General features: G+C 43.3%; 1 protein-coding gene across 1 annotated transcript in view; it reads right to left on the bottom strand.

The window, feature by feature from the left end:
* LOC129500976 (contactin-associated protein-like 3) overlaps nucleotides 1-20714 on the bottom strand; it is a 186778-nt gene that overhangs the window by 98546 nt on the left and 67518 nt on the right. Inside the window, exon 4 of the mRNA XM_055311909.1 lies at nucleotides 1813-1960. Coding sequence (XP_055167884.1) covers nucleotides 1813-1960 — 148 coding nt within the window. The remainder of the gene's footprint in view (nucleotides 1-1812; nucleotides 1961-20714) is intronic.

The raw sequence follows: 20714 nt of genomic DNA on the forward strand, positions 1-20714 counted from the left end.
TGAAGTCGGTAAACCTGAAGTTGTTTCCAGAGTAATGGGAGAATGGAGAAGCTCATTTTATGGGATCAAAGAGAAAGTGAATATCAGATGTCCCAGCCCCTGGCAGTCGTGCACATTGATGCACCTCAGAAACAATAGGATGGAAGGAGATGACCAATGGAAAGGGGTGGGGGTGGGGGCCCACACTGCAACACCAGCTCTGCGGTATGCTGTACAGAAACACCAGCACAGAGGCGGGGTCTGGAAACCAAGGGAAGGTAGAGCCCCTCCTCAACAGTACGGATGGAGCCAAGGCCGAAAGTGACCCTCGAAGCTGGATGGGGTTGCTTCTGGGACCATGGGCCTCACCTCCAGAAGTCTCACTGTCTGTGTAGTTAGCAAAGGGGTGATGGTACCGTTGCTATGTGAGCTCTCCCTGCGCCCACAGCGCCCACACCCCTCATGATCCCCAAGCCCACAGAAACGGGGAGTCCCTGTGGCCACTGTGTGTGTGTCCCTGCTTCCCTCCCGGAAGCCCCCAACTCCCCCCGGCTCACGTCCAGGCCTTTCACTTGGAAAACTGTCTGACCGCTCTACTCCCCACACCCCAGGGTCATGTTCCAATATTTTACGTTTGTTTTGTACCATTTTATGACTTCTCATAAAATCCTGACAAAGAAAGTGAATCATTTTAAGCAGGGTCCCCCACATCCAATCCCTAACACCGTTCTTTGCAAATACCAGGTGTCCGATAAATTCTTATAGGGCACGGGAGGGCATAAAGAAATGGAAGCCTGGATAATATAGTAGTTACAAGAACCAAATACGGCAAAAAAAGAAGACCCAGTTTTTAAATCCTAGATCCAGTATGTAATAGCTCTGGCAAACATCTACATTTCTCCAAGGAGAAGATTCTTCCTCCCCTGACAGGCTGAGCTTACTACCACAAGGGGCCGTGGCTGGTGCGAGAGGGGAATGAGAAAACGTCTGTAGGCCGCAGGTCTGACGCATTAAGTACTCTGTGTATGGTGCCCTCTTCTGCAAAGCTTACGCTCTGAGCAGGTATGAAATGAAGTGTGACCCAAAGACCCAACCTCCCAAGACATTCCCATCCACCATACTCTTTGGGTCATTCTCTCGTTTTCCGGAAGATTTTTTTTTTTTAAGTAATTTTTTTTTCTTTCTGTACTAATCGAAGAAATTCCAGTATATTCCGGATCATCAAAATGGCAACTGTAGAGTCGATTCCCCCACACATTTCGTTGAATGCGCTCATGCTTGCGTTCATGCTCACGTTGGCTGCGGTTCTTGTCACCCTCCTCATCAGTGGGGGAAAGAGGGGGGACACAACACATTAATGACGTTCAAAAGAAGGTTCACGCAGAGGAAAGTAGGGGCACAAGGCAGTGATTATGGGAGAAGCACGGAGTCATCGTGGAAGTACGGGGAAAACAAAAGCACCTGCTGTCACGTGCGTCCCCAACTCAGGGTCACCTCAGTGTCAGACAAGAGTAGCATCTGTCACCGTGAATTACAGTTGTGGATTTGAACGTAGTTAATGTCACAAAGCGCCCAGTCTAAAACAGGGACCCTGCTCTCCTCTGGGAATCTACAACTCTGAGGCTCAGTGCAGGTGCACCTCTACATTCAACTATAAAAGACACCAGGCTTTCCATAAAAAATAAAAATAAAAAACTAAAAACAAAATAACAAAGACAGTTTCATATACAGAGATATTTAAAAGGCTGGAAAAAAGCCAAGCTGAGTTTTCAGCGTGGCCCTCGGAGCATGTCCCTCTGTCATGGACCTCGGTGAGGGAGTAACACCACTTACGGTATGCACATCCGTACACTTCTATCCGCATCCCGATCCTGCCCTTGGGGTTCCAGGCCAAGGGGAGGAAGCGCAGGAACCTGGCTTCGAAGGGAGGCTGGAGTCTGTAATGCACCACACTGTCTGCGTTTGTGTTTCCTGGAAAACCCTGGGAGAGAACGGAGACAGGGATCAATGTGACCGCAGCACACGGAGTTCACGTCGTCACTTCTCACGCCAGCCAGGGACGGATGCTCCACTTTGTTAATATGCAAGGAGCTGCCTGCTTTGTAGAAATGCTGCCAGCATCTCAGGGGGATGGGACAACCTTTCTTCAGGGCCTGGATTAGTCACCATTGTTCTAAGTTTTCCTTATTTGCAGGGTGATTTAAATTTCAGCCGTACCATTAAGCTGGCTATAAACCTGCTACCCTTGAAGGCTGGCTTTTGGAAAGTTGCTCTTCCCCTAAACCATTTCCCTAATCATTAAGCAGTTAAGATGCTCACATGCAACCCCACACACAAGGCAATCAAGCACAATGATAACTTGCAGCCCGGGCAGTAAGAATCCTAGACTATGGGATTTGAGAGCTGGAAGGGCCCTAGACAGTGTTCTTTCATTCAAAACCCTTCATGTATAAATGCAAAATCAAAGTCTAAGAAAGCCAGAAGACTCTGCAGAGGTAGGATAGCTATTATCCAGCATGGCCAGGACCAGATTCTGAGACTTCGGATTTCAATCCCAGTGGCCACTGTGTGTGGTCAGGTTGCCCCAGGGTAGCAGCACTTCAGGAGCACCCGGGAGACCACAGGACAGAGGGGTGCGCTTGCTCAGCCACAGGCACCTGGCCTCATGCTAGAAAGGCCAGTATGAAAGCCAAGGAAGTTGTTATAAGGAATATGTGACTCATTTCTCATGGTGTTGTTTTGAATATAACCACCGGCATATAGGAAAACCTAAAGAATGGGTGATTCGGGATGCCTGCCTTCGGCTCAGGTCATTACCCCACGGTCCTGGAATGGAGTCCCGCCTCAGTCTCCCCACAGGGAGCCTGCTTCTCCCTCTGTCTGTGTCTCTGTCTCTCTCAGTGTGTCTCTCATGAATAAATACATACAATCTTTTTTTTAAAAAAAAGGGTGATGCTTCCGTATATATACATATTAATCATTGATATGTTACTAACGATTTAATGGATGTTTTGAAGGGTAACGCACACATGCAAGAAAAATTACAAGAAAGCACAGACTCTAGACTCTAACACACAGGAAGTGCATTTCCACGCACCCTCTCCTCCCTGTCCTGGCAGTTTCTCTTCGACCACGTTTACTAACCTGTTGTGCACTTTTATGCAGAAAAAAAAAAAAAAAAAAGGATGGATGGGTTTCAGATGAAATGAGTTTAGTTGTCCCCTATCGGCAGATCTACTCCCTGCACCCCTGAGGTCTTGCATTAACGCCCGCTCATCAATATTCAGGAGACTATAGGGTGCATCAGAGATCACAACTCCTGTGGAAACAATTTGTCTGCACCTCCGAAGTCCACTGGAAGGCTGGGCTCTACTGTCCTGTCACCTGAGCCCCAGAACCTGCTCTAGCCTCCTCTGGACCAGGATTTCAACCAGAGCTCTTTCTGCTCTGAGCATTCTAGAGTCTGCTCCTGAAGCTTCAAATCCCATTTTAAAATTGATTCCATTGACTCTTCATCAGATGCCTCATCAATTTTCCCCAATGGCCAATGCTATAGGGAAGCCATAGCAACCTAAGTCTTTCCGTCAACACAGCATCTTAATAGATGCTGCCCCCGTAAGGTTCCTTGCTGGAACCCCAAGAACCTTATTGGTTTATGCTCTGAAAGCAAACAGTAGGGGTGCTAAGCTGTGATGTGTCTCTAATGTCAAATGTTAAATAGACCTAAGTTCTAGCTAGCACTTCTCTGGAACCCACAATCAAAACTCCAAGTTCTGTGCTCTTTGATCTCTCCAAGTTTTATCATCCAGACTGTCAAAGATGTTCTCATAATACTCCTTCATATAACACTAATAAAATCAGGGAACAAAAGAGTTGACCTTTTCTTATGCTCACCTGCCCTCGAAGGACAGACTCCCCTATCCACCTGTAGTTAGTACCATACAGCCCAGGAGCAAAGCTCTCAGCTCAGCCAAGAAGGATGCCTGCCTGGTTGTTTTGCTTCATGAAACACCAGATCTGGCTTAACAACCAGACCAGACCAAACCAAGGCCAATCACGACTCCGGGTTGTAAGCCATGACAAGCAGGGATGAAGAGATGGAACGGAGAATACAGAAAACTCAAATGCGATGGCAGTGCCAGTCTCAGACAGTCACATACTTTCTCTTGGCTAGGGAATGAAACATCAACCAGGAGGCCCTCACTCATCTCTCTTTTGCTCAGTGAAAGTGTAATCGTTGCCTGACATCAGCTTTTTTCCAAGGTTTAGCAACTGTTATGCCAAGGTCAGGTAAACCCTTTCCACTGTGTCTATGTGCCAAATGGGATGTGGGACATGTGCTCTCTCCATCCCTACCTTCCTGCAGGAACCACAGGCTGGCATGAGCAGGAGCTGCCTGGTGTATCAGCTGCACTACTCTCTGGCACATGGTCTTAACAGTTATTTGGGGGCTGCAAGCCACACTTCCTTCATCTACAAGATCAGCTTCGTCAAACCTAACTCCAAAGGTTGAGCTGCTATTGAGTGACATAGGATCTGAAAAGTCACGTTCCCACACCTGCCTGGAGGTAGGCGGTCCATGAGTGTTGGCCACTGTAGCCATGGCCTGGGCAGCCATTTTAACTATTGTGGGTGCATTTGGCAGAGGCAGCTCATCTGTCAAGCTCTGCATCATGTTACTTGCCTTCTATCTCAGGGTCATTATCCAAGACGTGCAGATCAATAATCAAGGGAGGGATATCAGCTCCTACAGTCACACTGATGCCAAAATTATAATTCAACTTAAGACCTGAAGTCAATATTTATTTGAGTGTAACTGACAACAATTTTAAACCTCCGTATAAACCGTGTAACGAAATCATTTCCCAGGAAGGATATTTTAACAAATTGTTTTATTTTCCTCAGATATCATTACTTCCTTCTGAAGCACTTTGTTTATTGAATATAAATTCTGAACACCGTACTTCAGATTGTGTGATGACAATGCCATATAGCAAAAGGAATTTCTGTTTCTGTTTTCATGGAATTTAGACAGAATACTATTTAAGAAATATTTCAAGTGGCAATAATGTCTTAACAGCCTATGAAAAGAAGAGATTCGGAAAGCACTCTTTACAACTTCTGAGAATCTGCATACAAAACAAAACAAAACATTCATCACATATGATCTTAATTATATACAAATACTTGGAATGTATGTATGTATGTGGGTACACCTATGATTATTTTAATTCATTCTCATTTTAAGGAATTACAGTATTTTTGTCTTTCGTAGAATGGTCAATAGTCCCTTTGGATATGAATCAAAAATACATTTCTTTAAAGATACAGAAATTAAGTGAAATGACTTTGGCATAGGAGAGCTCTCTACTAGTATGTCATTCATACTTTTGGGGCTCATTACCGAAATGATCCCATGTCTTTTTGCTAAGCTAATGTCTATCTCTTAAGAGGTGGTATAATCTATTGTTTGCCTCATCTACATTTCCTTTGGTGTTTCTAGAACAGACTTGGATGTAGAGGCCAAACACAGACTGGCAGGAACAAAGGCCCACTTTTGCCCTATTCTAACAAGTGACAGGATGAAGACCCCATGGGAGCAGGAAGGAGCTTTCCTGGGGACTGCACACAGGCCTTGGCAATTTCTCAGCACTTCCCTGCCCACGTTCAGACAGAGTTCCCCTCCACTTGGACCTGGACAAAATCGGCTCCAACCAAATTCTTTCCCCATCTCTCTGGCACTTGGGGAAGCCAGCATTTTTGTGCATAAAGTTAAGAACAAGAGAAAACTGTCTTACAATTTTGATGAGTTAGTGTGAGGAGTTTCACGGGCTTGTCTTTCTGGCATGCCTGTTGGCTCACCTAACACTAAGAAGCAAACCAACAAAAACCCTCCCTGCTATTAATCATCAGGAACACTTCAGTTGGACGTGGACTCAATCTTCAATCACCTTAATGGCATCACAACTGAAAGTTTCATCCACTATTAGGAACAAACGATGTCTGATGAAGTTTTCTGTTTCCACGCTAGCTGCACTGAAGGTAAGTCGAGTTTATGGCTTGGGACCCACTCATGTGCAATATACATGTTTCTAAAATAGTTTGTTTTAGAAACAGGTGACATTTCTGAAAAGCTGTCAACCCTGCATTGAGTTTAGTTAGCAGTCACACCAGTAACGATCTAAATCATGAGAAAGGATCCTTGGGAGGTTCACTCAGAGCCATGGTCCCTAGTGTAACGTGAGTCACTGCAATTCTGTGTTAAAGTCAACAGATGATCTTTCAAGATGCCTCTTACATATTTGTCATTTTAGATCTAAAAATCTGTGTCCTAAGAAAGACTTTTATATCAATGTCTTATTTTAAAATATGAGTAATGCCACTTATAGAAACAGGTCTCAGTGACTTTAAAAATAAATAAATATTAAGCCTCTACTCTGGGCCCCTAGGAAATCTGAGCTTCATTATTCACTCATGCTATTCGTTTTATTTTAAGACCTCTGAGGTAGAAGGGAAGATGCTGCTGGGATTAAGAGAGTGGGCAGCTATCCCCAAGCTCTCGTTCTGACCATGCTAATTACAGGGCCATGATGATCTTGGACAAGATGCTTCAGTCTCCCCACGTCTTGGCTTCTTCATGGATACTGGGGGAATAATAATAATTATTGTTATTATTCAAAGTAATATTTCGTCCCTGTTATTTTCAGAGGCTCATAGGCCATGAAAGGATGTACTAAAATGATTTCCTATAGTTAGGCCATGTAAAAGTTGTACTTAGTTGCTTTAAAGTCAATGCTCTTGTTATAAATTATTTTTAATGTTTTATGGAGCTAGAAAGTACTGTCCCATTTACACATAAATAAAACAAGGGAAGTATGCCCTTTCTACTTTAGTTTTTTTGAGTGAATTGGACATGCAGTAACATGGATTGGGATGTCCAATGTATGATCTGGAAGGATCACCCCTTGAGACCTCAGTTAACCAGGTGCTTTGTGCTGGGTGAACACTAGAGTTTTAGCCTGTGCAGGTAAGTTTACTTCAACAATGTTCTAGGAAGTGAGTGAATAATCTCTCTTCTTGCCTAAAACAAGCCAACATGTACCTGAAGTGCACTGAAAAGATTTTCTTGGGTGTATATGTATTAATGCACATAATATGTATAAGTATGTATGTAATATATTCTGACATGAAAATCTCAATATGTTGGAAAAAGCATGCACTAAGGCAGTATTTCCTGGTTTCTCTTATAGGGTCTTAGTGGAAGCAAGTCACAAAGTCAAACCAGTGGCTGAGCAAAAAGAGGCAACCACCTCTCTGTGTCCCACCACCTTCCCCTACTTCGAAGCACAGTTACACCATCCAGAAACCCATAGGCCTGGCCCTGGAATCACCCACATCCCAGGGCCAATGCAGCTGGAGGAAACAGGGTCCCAAATGCTGCTCTAACTGACATGCTTTTGTTATATGCGCTGTATAAAGAAGAGCAATGTAAACATTACTAAAATCTTGTTGAAAGAAAGTATCTTTAAAACACATCATTACGTTGTAGGCTTTTACCTTCTCCTTGAAATATGAACCCAAGAGAGAAGACAGGTTTCCTTGACTCTGCAGAGACACTAGTTTGGGTTTCTCAATACTCCTCCCTTCCCAGTCTTTCTAAGTGATTGGGAGAAATACATTTTATAAGATATCTGGAAGGCAAATTTATGTTGGCAAAGAGGTTGAAAGTGGAGAAAAGGCCAGAAAAACAGTATTTCCAATAACAACAAGATCATATTTTAAAAAGTGTATGGTTATTGAAAACAATACCAGGACATCACAAAAAGCATGTGTGATTTGATACACGGCACAAGCTTATTTTTTGAAAAATGAATTAGCTTTTGGTACTTGAAGAGTGACACTAAAGAATAAAATGAAGTATTGCTAGTGTTAGAAGAAATGCCTTAAATGAGTGTTTAATAGTATGCCTATCCTATCAGCAACTTGAAGGAATTAAATAAGTCAACTGAATGAAAAGAATTAAATATAACATTTAAACTTGACTCTAGGCATAGTTTTGATGACATTCTTTAACAATTCAGATTATTGGTAGAATAGCACTTTCCTGTTAGTCTCCTGTATATGTTCAAAATAATGATATGTCAAACAGGTTATTTGTACAAAATTTCAGAAGATTTCTCATCGAGAAGTTCCAGTGATTTGAACTGATGCCAGGATGTATTTAATTCAACATGAAAGTATCTCATAAGGTAGAGAATTCATCTCACTTACTATGATGGGCTGACTTGTGTCCCCCTCCCAAATTCCTAGGTGGAATCCTGAACCCCTAATACTTCAAAACATGACTGTGCTTGGAGACAGGGTCTATAAAGGGGTGATTAAGGTAAAAGAGGCCATTAGGGTGAGTCCTAATCCAGTGTGACTGGGTTGTTACAAGAGGAAATCTGGACTCACAGAGAGGCCCCGGGGTAGTGTGCACACAGAGCAAAGACCATGTGAGGGCCCAGGGAAATGGTATGTGTCAATTACAGCACAATACAGGGGTGGGGGAAAAAAACCTCAGACTAGTTTTAGACATCTTGAACAAAAACTCCATTTTTAAATAATTTCTGAGGAAGAGTGAATACCACTGAACTACTAAATAAATACTCTAAACCATTCTCTGTGGATTTTAATTTCTTTCAAGATGCTAACCACCAGGGCCCCTGGCTGGCTCAGGGGGATGTATGATTCTTGATGTCACATTCACAAGTTTGAGCCCCATGTGGGGTGGAGAGATCATTTAAATAAATAAACAAACTTTAAATAAATAAATGCTTTTAAGGAAGAGGAAAACTGCCCATTTTAACATAGGGGAACACGCAAACAATCCTGCAGCAGCGGAATGAAAATTTTTTCCATTCAAAATTTTCTTCTCAAATCAGATATTTTGATTTAGCCCCACTTTGTTTATAAGGGAAACATACTTACCATCACAAGATTTAGCTGTCACTTATACAAAAATTAAGAGTCGTTTCTGAGTGGTAGCCACAATTCTGCTTTCAAAGGAAATGTTAACTTATATAGGATTTAGCCAAATAAGTCTAAAATTGTATCAAGATCAGGGATCCCTGGATGGCTCAGCGGTTTAGTTCCTGCCTTCGGCCTAAGGCATGGTCCTGGAGTCCCGGGATCGAGTCCCATATTGGGCTCCCTGCATGGAGCCTGCTTCTCTCTCTGCCTATGACTCTGCCTCTGTGTGTGTGTGTATCTCTCATGAATAAATAAGTAAAATATTTTAAAAAAAATGTATCAAGATTAAATAGCTGTTTTTCTATTGTCTATCTAAAGTTTTGGTGGTTTTAGTAACTAAAAAAAAAAAAAGTTCTTTCCTTAGCATTTTAAAATTTGAGTTAGCAATACTGTTAAACCAAAATGATTATGGTCACTACAATTTCAAAATGAACTCTGACACAAGAACTATGCATACAATAGGATAAAAGAAATACATATCTGAAAAGGAAGTTGAAATAAATAAAAAGTAAGCCCCTTTGCCACATATCCTCGCTGTTTCCTAGGGATGATAAAAGGCCATGGGGGCCAGAGCAGAGGTAAGACAATTCTCCATGGGTTTCTCACATTTCTGCACCTCTTACAAAGAGAAGTCCTGACTATCTTTTATTCTGACCTGTTTTTCAAGGACATTTATACAGAAAGCTGCTTTGTAAGATGATCTTTTTTTCTTCCAGGTGAAGCAGAGGCATGATTCTGCACAAAAGATTCAGGTTTCCTAAGCCCTTATAACATAACCCCTGGCGTGTGCAGGCATCCATCTGGGCCTATCAACATGGCCCATGTGTGACACAGGGTCACAGAGAACCAAGGCCGGGATGTGCTGCCTGTTTGACTTTCTGAATAACCAAATCAGCCACACACTGCCCCATCCTGACGCAGGACTCTCCTGCCTTCTCCCAGCATCCAAGAAACAGGCAGGCTAACGTTGAAAATAGAGCTAAAGCTCAGACACTTCACACAGTTCTGCATGGAAAGTATAAAGTTCATCCCCCTGAAGACTTCATAGAGAATATGTAGGAAAAGCTGTAGGACTAAATAATCTGCTTAAGTCAAGCCGCTATGCAAACATTTATATATTCTCATATACTGATGTGTTATTTTAGGTTGTGCTCTCATTTGCTTTTATTAATGCATGATTACAAATTATTTTTTATTTTTAAATGCATGTTACATTGTTTCTTAATTAAAAAATGACAAGAAAAAGCAAACTGTAGTCTGTGTTCTCACTAGCAAGAAAACCTTGTTGACATGGAAAATAAATACAGATTTATGAAATAAATATAGATGGCTTTAGCTAGAAAAGTCAAATAATACAAAAAAGCTTACCATGCTGAAGCCACTCTTTCTCCCAGCCAACATTTAGCCATTCTGTATGGTTTATTATGATTGTCTTCTGCATTTACTGCTTCCCACCAGTCGTTTGTCTTCAGATTTTTTAGTAGGGATCCCCATGATTAGAGACAGGGCAGACATGAGGTCCCCGACTTAGGTACAGCAGCTGCCACCCCTCTGTCATAAGATCCTTCCTATCATTAATGACCTTCTAGAGAAGCTCCAGCCTATGTCCCAGGAACTGGGGAAAATGTTAGCAAATACTGCCTCATCCCTCCTCATCCCTCCCCCCAACAGGGAAGCATGTTGGATCCACAAGACCCCAGTCCCTGTCATCTGGAGGCACCCCTCCATGCTTCTCCTCCAAAAGGGAAGCAGAGAGGAAAGATCCATTCTGGCCCCAATCTTTGGGAAGGCAGATCAGGAGCTCATGTTCATTTTAATCACTTAGAAGCAGGATCAACTCAAGTCATTTTTTGTGTACTGCTTACCATTCATTTTTAATCAACATGTGGCATAATAAAAAGCATGCATCTCATTAACCATATATCACATTTGCTCGATTATAAGTTTTCCTCCGCTATAGCCTACTCATGTAATTTGTCTCCACAGTTTGTCTCTGCAGTCAAATTTCCACCTACAGAAAATTTTACAGAATTGGAAGGAATCTACGTTATGTTCTGTGTATAATCCAGATCGCTTCCATTTCAAAATGTTTACCTCTGTATTTCAGTATGCTTGATGATCTCATTTATAATCTCAGGGTACATTTTGGACTTTTTAAAATATGCAGACGAAACTAGAATCCTGAGATTTCAGAGTCATGGGAGAAGATGATGTTATGCACTGAGCACCTGCTAGTGTCAGGGAGGAAAGACTCCCTGCCTCTCTCAGATGAAATGACTATAAGGGCCTTGGAATGAGCAGATGCGAGGGAGATTAACAGGAGAAAAAGCATGTTCATATAAACAGGAGTTAACAAGACAAGAAGTCAGCTCCTGACCTGGAGACTTAATAGACTTCCTTTAGCCAGGACAGAGGGAGGAGACAGTGCTCCTAAGGAAAGAACAAAAAAGTTCCTTTAGGAAAGACAAATGGGTTTTAGGGAGAATGAATCAGAGATGGGGAAGTCTGGGATAATATTTATTTATGCAGGTGAGAGTGGTCTTTCCTTTTCTGTGCCAGGAACTCCGCAGAGTCGGGATGTGGGGCAGGTTTATTTCAGTCTCTCTCCTGGGTGCAGGCCTGCCCGCGGAGGGGGCTCCAGGCAGCCTCACCTCTCAGCACCCGATGCTTTGTCAGATTAGCTGCATGAAGGCTTCCTCCTGCAGCTGTTCATTCCCAAATGCCTTCACTTTCAAATAATCTCCAGACCAACTCGGGTTTAGAGTGGGTCCCCCCACTAAGACCTCCCCTCCTGCATCTCCACCATTGGCTCCCTTCACCCGTAACCCCATGAGACCCCATGAAACTGGGCCTGCTCTTTACATAGATCTGAAAACTGGTTCAGAGGTACTCAATCATCTGCTCCAGGGGACAGCTGGCCCATGGCACAGCCAGGTTCTTACTCAGAGCTGTCTGATCCCAAAGCCTGGGCTCTTAACCCTGTGAGATATGGTCATCTGAGAGATCTCAGAGCACATCTAGACCCAATTCTCCTTGTGTTATTTAGTAAATGTGTTTACCTCACCATCAACCACTTACTGTGAGATCCTGGACAATTCCCTTAGCCCATTTGTGCCTGTAAAATGATAATAGTACCCACTTCAGAAGCTTGCTGTGGGGAACAGTGGCCAGCACTTGGGAAGTTCTAGGTATCTGCTTATCATTTTATCATTTACTTATTATCATTTGCTTATTAGATATCAAGGCATTCTCATAAAATATTCAAGAACTAAGTATTGACTTTACATGATTTACCCATCTCACACTGATAGACATCTAGGTAGCTGTTGATGCTTGACTGTTATAAACCATGCTGCAGTGACCATGAATGCCTTGGTGCATCTGGGGGAGTGGGGAGAGTGCCCTGATTTGAGGAATTCTGAACAAAGAATCCTACAAATAATATTTCTACCTCAAGTTTGTGCACACTACTGCATGATCACTTTTTCCCTCTATGGGGAGGAGCTTTTGTATTGCATCATCCCAAATCAATTTCTGACGATATTTTACCACTAGGCAGCAAAAGACCATTGGTTTCCAAAATTTCATGAAATTTACATTAACTGAAATTTTGGGTTTTAGACTTTATTTATGTATTTATTTTAAAGATTTTATTTATTTATTCATGAGAGACACATAGAGAAAGAGAGTCAGAGACACAGGCAGAGGGAGAAGCAGGCTCCATATAGGGAGCCTGATGTGGGACTCGATCCCAGGTCCCCAGGATCAGGCCCTGGGCTGAAGGTGGCACTAAACTGCTGAGCTACCTGGACTGCCCTAGACTTTATTTTATTTATTTATTTATTTATTTATTTATTTATTTATTTATTTGAGAGAGAGAGAGTGTGCAGGGGAGGAGCAGGAATGAAGGAGCAAAGGGAGGAGGGAGAAGGATAAGCAGAGCTCCCACTGAATGTGGAGCTGGACGACAGAATCGTTCCCAGGACCCTTAGATCATGACCTGAGCCAAAACCAAGAGTTGGTCACCTAACCTACTGAGCCAGGCAGGTGCCCCGACTAACAGTTTTGAACCAGCTTTAGAAGTATACAAGAGAGGAGAATCCAAGAGAGGAGAAAATATATTACCAAATTATTCACAAGTTGGTAACGATGGTGATATTCCATGTTTCTGGTGTGCTTCCTATGAATGAAGCCCTGAGCCAAGAACTTCGCTTAGATCACCTCACTTACTTGTCACGACAACTTAACCACGCCCGCCTACACATGAATCAATCAGTCCAACCGGATGAAGTGCAAGCAAGCGTTTGTTGCTGTTGTCTGGTTCGTAAAGCAAAATCACTTATTATTACCTCTCTTTTGGATTATTTCACACACGAGACAAAGTTTCAGAAGAAAATCCCCCATTGTGTAGGAGACTGGACCTTCCCATGTTTTATCACTGACCTTGGCTACCGCTACCAACATTTCAGAAATGCTAACATAATATGTAATCTTTTCTATAAATAAGTGAAAGCAAAGATTTATCTCATTCATTCATGTAAGTGCTAAAAAAAAAAAAAAAAGCAAGAGAGCAGAATTAATGATTTAAGCCTAACACCTGAATGACAACAGGCTTAGGCAGATGAGCAGGGATCTACAGCAGATAAGCTACAGGAAAGGACAATACACATAAGCAACATTCACTTTGTAACCACTGGGCACACTATGATGTATGATTTGAAAAATGCCAGTGGTGATCACTGTCTTTCAAAATATCCCTCTTCTTCTTTCCCACGGAGTCTGAGGAGCCACCATGGCATTGAACTTTTGGTTTGCTGTGAGTCTTAAAAGCTTTTCAATCTGGAGAAGTCTCTTTCTAAAGTGGAAATACTCCTTTGTAGCATTCCTCTAGGTTAGATTCTCACTCATTTATTCATTCAACAGTATTTAGCCAACCCCAGTTGCAGGCAGGCTCTGTGTCAGGCTCTACAGGGACAGAAGCAGCCGTGCTGCTTTCTAGAAGAGCTTATTCCTACCTGATAGCGAGCACACAGAGTGGAGGAGGAAATGCTCATCTATGAGCAGGTAGGAGGGAAATGACAAAACACTTTCTTTGCCTGCCTTACCGTTTTGCCTCAGCCTCGTTCTGTGGACAGAACATAAAACATAGGGGAAAATACCTAATGTGCAGGTACTGGACCTCCAGCCAGGGCACGCCTGCCTTTGCCCTGGTGCTCATGGTCACTGTCCTCGGCTCCAGGGCAACTTCCCATCCAGGGTTGTCATGGAGCCTGGAAGAGGACCACATATCAGCCCCTTTGCTAGCTTGACCAGTTAGACACCCATCTGAAGAAAAGAGGCTCACCCGTACGAAGATCCGACTATGTCCAGGACGCTAATTGTGATTTTTTTTTCATGGGCAAGATCTCCATAAGTCCATACCATGACCCTGTGTGTGAGGGTTAATCATGCTGCTTTTTTTTTTATGGACAGAAAGAAAAACAGAGGCTCAGATATGGAAAGTTTCTTCGCCAAACTATATAGCAAACCGTGGAGCAAGGGATCAGCCCCCAGGATGCCTGCCTCTGAGACTGAAGGCATGAGCTTTTCGGAATAATGTGCACCACACTAGGGTACAAGTGGGAGGAATCTACTCACTGCATAGAGATTTTATCTACACATGCTTCTAGATTTTCCTACCAACTAAGACTGCTGAGTGATTGAAACAGTAAGTAGGAATTCTCAGGAAAAAAAAACTCTAAGAAAGAAACATTGAGAGTATGATGCTGAGTTACTGTTTGTCTTAAATCAATCCCTCATACGTCTCATGCCTCCAACCCGACTGTCAGCGCGCTCAGGGACTGGACAGATGGGCTCCGAAGCCCTACCAACTTTGGTTGAAATATAGACCTGTGACAAGATTTTACCAGTTCCCAAGAGTTTAAAGGACAACGGTGAGAGCCAAGATTCTGCATCAGAAGAAGCCACAGACACGTGGGGTGAAAGGTCCAGGTGAGCCCCTCACAGGCCTGCTGCGCGTGGAAAGGACGGTAGAGAATTCTGGTACTTCTTCCTGTAAGGATCCAAATACCATCCTTCCTTCATTCAAGACTTACCATCGGGAAAAACAAGTACACACGCAAACAAAACATGTCGAAAGGCTGTGCCAGGGTAAGTGGTTTCTACACTGACTATTTCTAAGATAGTATTATGGTCTCACAATACCTCACTTTTATTGTTTAACTGTCTTTGCTCTGAGTACATTTCAGAGAAAATTCTTAAGTGAGCATTCAAGTAAGGCAATAAAAATGTTCTGTAGTGTGATCAAGTGGGTATTTTAACGATTTATAATTATGCTTCTAACATAGAAAATGCTCCATGCTTCCCAAGTTTGGCTTGTTAGGAGTCAGATAGATTCATGAATGTATGCAATCTCTATTATATTTCTGTCCTGGGCTATTTTTCTTAAAAAAATGTTTACAGCTGCTTAAGCAGTGATTTAGAAAAAATACTTTGACTACTTTTTTCAGTTTAAATACCCACTTCAAATACAGTAGAAATATTAAAAGATATAAATCTCCCATTCACACGCCTTGAAGCTTTTAAGTTTGTGTTTTTGAGGATGCTATGCACCGAAAGTGACAAAAATGTGGTAGGTGTCCTGATACAAGGATGGGATTTTCCATTCCATGCCTGTTTCTCAAAGGTTCGATTAAACACAGAGGAGTGGCTGACATCCTCTGCCTGCTTATCCTGAACCTGCCTGCCCTACTCTGTACCACCAACAGTTGACAGTTCACTGGGGTCTGTGTTCTGGGATTCCTGGCGCCTAAGCTGGACCCACTGGGAGAGCCCTGGAGACCACATGATCTGCCATGGCCCAGGAGAGTAATGGTGGAGAAAAAGGGACACGAGAATGCTCAGCACTACTGCCCCTAGACTCCCTCCCCAGGGCACCACCCCACCTCAGCTCCTGACCACCCACTCCCAGGACATGGGGGTGGATGCCCTGCAACTAACTAGAGTTCTAACAACCTTCTGCCCACACTTGACATCCATATAAACTTAGTGAGGAGGTGATGGGTTTGTGAAGAAAATAATGTTTATTAAGTACAAGATCTAATTCAGAGTTCCCTGCTGTGTGGAGTCTGGTAAATCTTTTAATCTTCTTGAATTTCCATTCTTTCTATGCAAAAATTGAGGCGACAGTGATTGCTCTGGTTACTCTCCACCATGGAGGGAAGAGGTGGTAGTGATTTATAGACTGAGAGAAAGCACCAGAATCCCATGGCCAATGATTTGTGGAATGAGGCTAGGTAGGAAGAAAGAAGTAAAAGAAGAAACAAAAACAGAAAGATGAGGTTCTTTTCTTTCAGACAATAATGAATGTACAGAGGAATCTATAAAATGCCAGGAGCGGGGGTCCAGAGCCCAGGGACAGCACAGACACCTGAGCAGAATGTCACATGTCTCAGTTCCACATCACCATTAATTAATAGAACACGATTCCTCTCTGTCAGTTTCAGGTGATTAAAGACAGTTTAGAGATTTTGGAATTGTACTGGGCAATGTCAGCGTCTTGGTTCTCTTACCTGGGGAAAGGAAAGTAAGGTTGAAAATGAGAATAAAGAGTGAAGATGACTGGATTGTAAATTGTTAACACTTCTTCTTTCCCAGATGACTCAACATTCCTACACAGAGGCTGTGAGCTCCCACCCAGGTGGACCAGGGTGGTCAGGTTGGCTCCTGTTACAAGCTCCCCTGCCTGCCCTGTGACCCTGGGACATCCAAACACACCAGTGAAATCCCTTCAAGGCTTTGTATTCCATCCTGACCCCAATATGGGTATGTGCCCAGGGGTTCCCACTGGCATAGCTTTGCACCTGCTGGGTAGGGCCACCCCCTGGGTGCTCCTGGGCCATGCAGCCACTACCAAGTTGTGCTAGCTATGCTTCCCGCCCTAGGACCTGTGAGTGTATCAAATCCTGTCATTTCTTAGCTTTCCTGTGTGTAACTTCCACAACCACATTAGAATGCTCCTTAAATTCCCCCATCAGGGGGACTTCACTTCCCCATTCACAACACAACGATACTGGCAGAAAACAGAATTTTAATTATAAATATATGCTGTTTGGGAAAGCAGGCACTAAGTGATCTGCTAAGCCAGACTTCTAGAAGGTCTCACTGCCTCCTAGATGCCTAATAAACTCAGAGAGCTCATTTCCTGGAAAGTGAATCATAATAGCTCAGTTTCTCTCTACCCCCCATCCTTGTTTCTCTGTTCACAATTAACCTTGTTCTCATGACCATCAGCCATGGCTTATGACTAGTAAATTCTTATTGTGTAAAACGCATAAGAATGAGGACCTTGCACAATAAGTGATTTAGGCAGAAGTCCTATTTCTACAATATCCTTTAAAACACTAAGTAACTTTTTAAAACATGGATTTAGGAGGTGTCAGGGACAGGGGTGCCTGGGTGGCTTAGTCGGTTAGGCTTCTGCCTTGGGTTCAGGTCATGATCTGAGGGTCCTGGGATCAAACTCCACAAGGGGCTCCCTGCTCAGTGGGGAATCTGCTTCTCTCTCTCCCTCTGGCCCTCCCCCCTGTTTGTGCTCTCTCTATATATATATCAAATAAATAAATAAAATGTTAAAAAAAAAGAAAGGAGAGTTCAAGGACATCATCAAGCACAGGTGGATATGCAACTACAACTGTAGGTGCATCCCTCAGATTATTCACGATTTACAATTTATTTTAAAAAGACATTTTGTGCTAAGTAAATGTAATTTATCTTATGTAATTCTGGAACATTTTATGAAAAGGACAATGATGCTTCTCAATATTATCTCTTTATTATTATGAAAAGAGTTAGTTTGACCTTTGCTCAATATTTATTCGAGTGTGATTTTTAAGTCTCATTTTACTAAATTAGATGAACCATAAAGCTATGGGATATCACAGTATCAGCAATTCAGAAGTCATCAATGCAGCTTAAATGCTAACCCACTTGGAGAGGATCTAAGTGCATCATGAGGCCCTCAGGGACCATAACAATGTGCTTGTGGATGTATTCACCATATGCTTATGTCACATACAACTTTTCAGTCTTTGAATGGGTTTTGTGAATTAAAAATTATTCTGCAAAAGTTGCCATAGCTGTCCTTGCCGTTCAACATCACTCTGGTGCTTGGCCCTAGGAATAATGTATAATATATATTTTTAACAGTGGTGCCGACTCACCGATAATTAAGCCACAATATGCTCTATACACAATGAATCACCTTAAAAAGCTATTTTCTATGAGATGACAGCTGCTTACACCTGGAAATGCACTAAATACTTCCTTTACAACATTCTAGTGACTGATGGGTGAGAAAACACATTGGGCATGGAACACAAAAGGCTGGACTCCGGCTCTCAGGGCCATGTAGGCTGGTGATGGGGGCCAGGAACCAGCATCATGTGGTTCAGGAGCTGCCTCCAAGTCGACAGGGAAATGCAACAGGTGCATTCTTGGGAAGTCAGGCAACGCCTGGCGGAGGAGGCAGTGGATGCGAGGCTTCCACAGAAGGGAGCTTAGACAGAGGCCAAAAAGGAGCGGAGTGTGAGGCAGAGGGCACCCAGAGGTAAAGGCACTAAGCTGCAAGGAGGCTGTGGGTTGGGGAGTGGGGATGTTTAGGAAATGGGTTAGTGAGGGGACAAGCCTGGAAGCCAGGACAGGATGCACTGTGAGGGGCCCTTGGTGTCCAAACCAGGAAGGGCGACTGTGGTCCCCAGGCAAGGGGTGTCCAGGGAGGCTTTGGGGCATAGATGCCCACCTGACCGGTGAAAACGACCTCACAGGGCCCGGAGGAGGGGAGAGGAATTGCCTCAGAACCTGGACTGGGAATCTATCTGTACAGACTGTATCTGAAATTAGGCTAATTAGTGGTCAGGAGTGAGTGAAAATAGAGGCCTTCTCACTTGGAATTACAACAGTTTTTGGAAGGTTGGAAGCTGGTTTATTGTCTGGGGCACAATCAGGCTTGCTTTTGTTGTTATTAGGTTTCCCTTCTTTTCTAACCAGCTGCAGTAAATCAGGGTCAGGGCAGAGTTCCAGTAACTAACTCTGCGCAGGTGGGGGTGTAGGAAGCAGGGTCCCCACCTCCTTGTGTGGACATGGCTCATCCAGGGCTCCCTGGGAGGAGGGCTGGCACCCTGAGGGACTTCCATGGATTCTGAGTCCTCCACCCTCCCCAGCCTGAGGTCAGAGAGGTGGGTAGTCCCTCCTTCCTTCCTCTGTGGTGGGGCCCTGAGAGGCAGCCCTGAGAACTTGTCCCTTCTTTTTGCCAACAGCCTGTGCACTGATGCTTGTTAGGGTCACTGGGCTGTGAGGCTGTGCCTCAGAGAAGTGATCATTTAGTGAGTCCTCCAGATGGTACTGCTGGGCCTGGGGTTTCACACGTGGCCCTCAGGAAACATCCAATAGGAAATGAGAAATATGGGTCACTAAAAATGGGCCTTTAGGAGGAGGTGCTAGAGGAGGGAAGGGGTTAGGGGATTTGCAGAGCCAGCAACAGAAGCACATAGGACATGGCCTGGAGGTCAACAGGGACAGGTGAAGTGAAGGGCCATCCTCTGAGTGCTGCATCTTAGCTGTGATTCCAATTTTCTGTCAATGTCATATCCTGGCCACAAACTTCTCCTGAGGAGTGAAGGCTGCTTTAGTAAGTGGCATGTTTTCACATTACAATACTGCTGTCACTTCTTGGGTCCAAATAGGCCTGGTCATTGGTACGGGGGAGCATGGTCACTGCCCTTTAATTCTTGTGGGTGTCCAGGCACATGGTGTTCTGTTTCCAGCAGCATCTGGAGAGATTAATACCACCCCTCAGTGAGAAAGCAGATTTGTGTTTAAGGAGGAACATCTCTAATTATACATGGTCACTTGGTTCTCTTTAAAAGTGACAGTATTCCTGTGCAGTACAAAAGGTCCTCTTAGCCATCACACATATCAGTTTGGCAGAGTAAAGACCCTCTTCTTCCAGCAGTGACTGGAATCTATTCACATTTTTGCTTTCATTTTAAGAATATGGGAAAAGGCATAAAAATTACAGAACACTAATATATATGCATCAGCACATTTTGAAATAGATTAGATATTTTAAAAACTTATTTCAAAAATGAAGGAGAGTAATGTTAGCAAGATGCCAGCCAGACAAGAAAACTCCAAGCCCGTTCCTCACAGAAACATTGAATAAACAACTAGAGACTAGCTAAAATAACATTATGGAGACTATGGAAATGGTCAGAGATCTACAGCAACCATGTGAACACCCAACCAAGAACAGGCCACATTTAGAAAGGTAGGAAATTTCATGACCTTGCAGGGCAGCACAGCTTAAGCAAAGTGGCTGCTATGTACTAGTCCCCTTTGCAAACCAGAGACAACAGAGTGGACTGATTTATAACCTTCTAATTTCTAACCTGTCTAGGGGGATGCCTGAGGGATTGGTCTTGTGACGCCCAATTCAGAGATCAAACAACCAAAAGTGGCTCACATCTTAGTATAGGGGAAGTCACTGGAAACAGCAGGTACAACCTGTGAAAACCATTCTAAAGGTAATTACAGTCACAAACTTGTATTACTGATTGAGGAATATAAGAGAACAGCTAAGGCCCCTGAATGAGCAAGGGTACGACCCTTACAGAAATTAAGAGATTTAAAAGCAAACATATTAATGAGAGAACTGGGAAGAAAAC

This window comes from Nyctereutes procyonoides, unplaced genomic scaffold (genome assembly GCF_905146905.1).
Source record: "Nyctereutes procyonoides isolate TBG_1078 unplaced genomic scaffold, NYPRO_anot_genome, whole genome shotgun sequence".
NCBI classification, from domain to species: Eukaryota; Metazoa; Chordata; class Mammalia; order Carnivora; family Canidae; genus Nyctereutes; species Nyctereutes procyonoides.